Source organism: Phaethon lepturus, unplaced genomic scaffold (assembly GCF_000687285.1).
Source record: "Phaethon lepturus isolate BGI_N335 unplaced genomic scaffold, ASM68728v1 scaffold54367, whole genome shotgun sequence".
NCBI classification, from domain to species: domain Eukaryota; kingdom Metazoa; phylum Chordata; class Aves; order Phaethontiformes; family Phaethontidae; genus Phaethon; species Phaethon lepturus.
The window spans coordinates 4,947-6,541 of NW_010553663.1; the positions used below are offsets into that span (position 1 = coordinate 4,947).

Below are 1,595 nucleotides of genomic sequence, written 5' to 3' on the forward strand. Positions count from 1 at the left end.
TCTTCCCTAGGCTGAATTATCAGCCTATCATTCATTCCTCTTTCTTGCCTATCTGAAACAAGTATCATTGCAGAGATCTTCTTGCACCTCTAGCTACAGCAACAGAGTACATTTCAATTAAAAATAGATTAAAAATAGTTTTATCAACATTTCTAGGAGCTCTCAAATAGAACAGCCTTCAGCACATTTAGGAAAAAGGCAATGAACAAAGCCAACTGCAAAACAGCCCCCCATTTCTAGGGGTTGTCATTACAGAAAAGTAACTGGAAAGAATGCCTGATTTTGAAGACATTCGAGTCGGTCTGAGAGAGCTTCAGTGGGATAGTTGCCTTCTGCAACAGGATAAGCAGCAGCAGAGGATAGTTCTGAGGGGGTTTTTTCTTCTGTACTCCAAAGCTTTCTTCACTTGCTCTTTAGCTTCTCCTACATAGTCCTCAACATTTTGCATATTTATCTCAATGACATCGAAGGTGTCCGCCTGTTCCTCCACTAGCAGGGCCACCTGCAGAAAGAGCTCGTGAATTTCCTTAATGCGGCCTTCTAACTTCACCAGCTCCTTATGACGTGTCTCTATCTCATTCAAGGCTGAGCGAGCCCCCTTAACATCCGACAAGAGATTCTCAGAGAAGACGTCCCACTTGCCTTGCTCAATCATCTCCTCAATCTGGTTGCCAGAAACATCTTTGCCCATGATCTCTAGCTGCCGCTGAATTCGAATCTTGCAGTTCTCCCGTTGGTTCATCTCTGTTGCATTGTATTCAAACATAGCTTCCTGAAAGGCGTGCATGAGGTCAACGTAGTGGTTCTTCGCTACCCTGGCAACGACAGACATAGCTCCGTATTTTGTTATTGCATCTTCGCTGAAATCTCTCATTATCTGGAGTTTCCTGTGGATGCTTTCTCCACGGGCCTTGATGTCTTTGGCAATACAATTAGTATCTCGTTTGATGCTACTAAGACGGCGCATGGAAGTAAGGAAGCGGCTGTTTTGCTTTCTGAGCCGCTTGACATCCTCTTTTAGGTGGTCATTTTCTGTCCGGATGTTCTGTATGTCTTTATGAAGAATTTCCAAGGCATAATCAGTCTCATAAAGGAGAACATCTTGGGGTGAATTTTCGTCATCCTCAATATCAGAAAACTGTTGGTTGTGTAACCGGGCAAATTCACGTAGCTCATTTAGCCGGTCTTTCATCCTGCCTGTAAAACAGAGGAACAGGAGGAAAGAAGTTTAAAATAAATAAAATATTGGTTTACAAGGGTTGAAAGTTCGTAACTAATAACTACATCATAGTTATAACTACATCATAGATAACATAACTACATCAAAGATAACCCAAAATATCAGATTTTAAATTTGTTCACAGTATTTTATACAGTGATGGATCTCAGATACAAAATTACGGTGCTAGAACACACTTCTAGAAACTACAAAGCTTAGAAATTAAAAGTGCAAGAGAGGAAACAACAAATCATGAAGAACAATCCAACAGAATAATAAAACACCACCCCTTTCCCAAATGCCAGTCTTTTACTTGGAGAAAAAAACACAAATAAACTCTAGAGCAAATTATAGGAAGCCTTCAGCCATCAGTATG

General features: G+C 40.8%; 1 protein-coding gene across 1 annotated transcript; it reads right to left on the minus strand.

The window, feature by feature from the left end:
- Nucleotides 1–313: 313 nt before the first annotated feature.
- STX11 (syntaxin 11) lies at nt 314–1,192 on the minus strand. The gene has a single exon (XM_010291590.1). The coding sequence runs from the start codon at nt 1,190–1,192 to the stop codon at nt 314–316; it is 879 nt and encodes a 292-aa protein (XP_010289892.1).
- Between the last annotated feature and the right edge of the window lie 403 nt (nt 1,193–1,595).

Coding starts and splice junctions, on each gene's coding strand:
- STX11 (XM_010291590.1), bottom strand. CDS start 1,192: ATGAAAGACCGGCTAAATGAGCTACGTGAATTTGCCCGGTTACACAAC.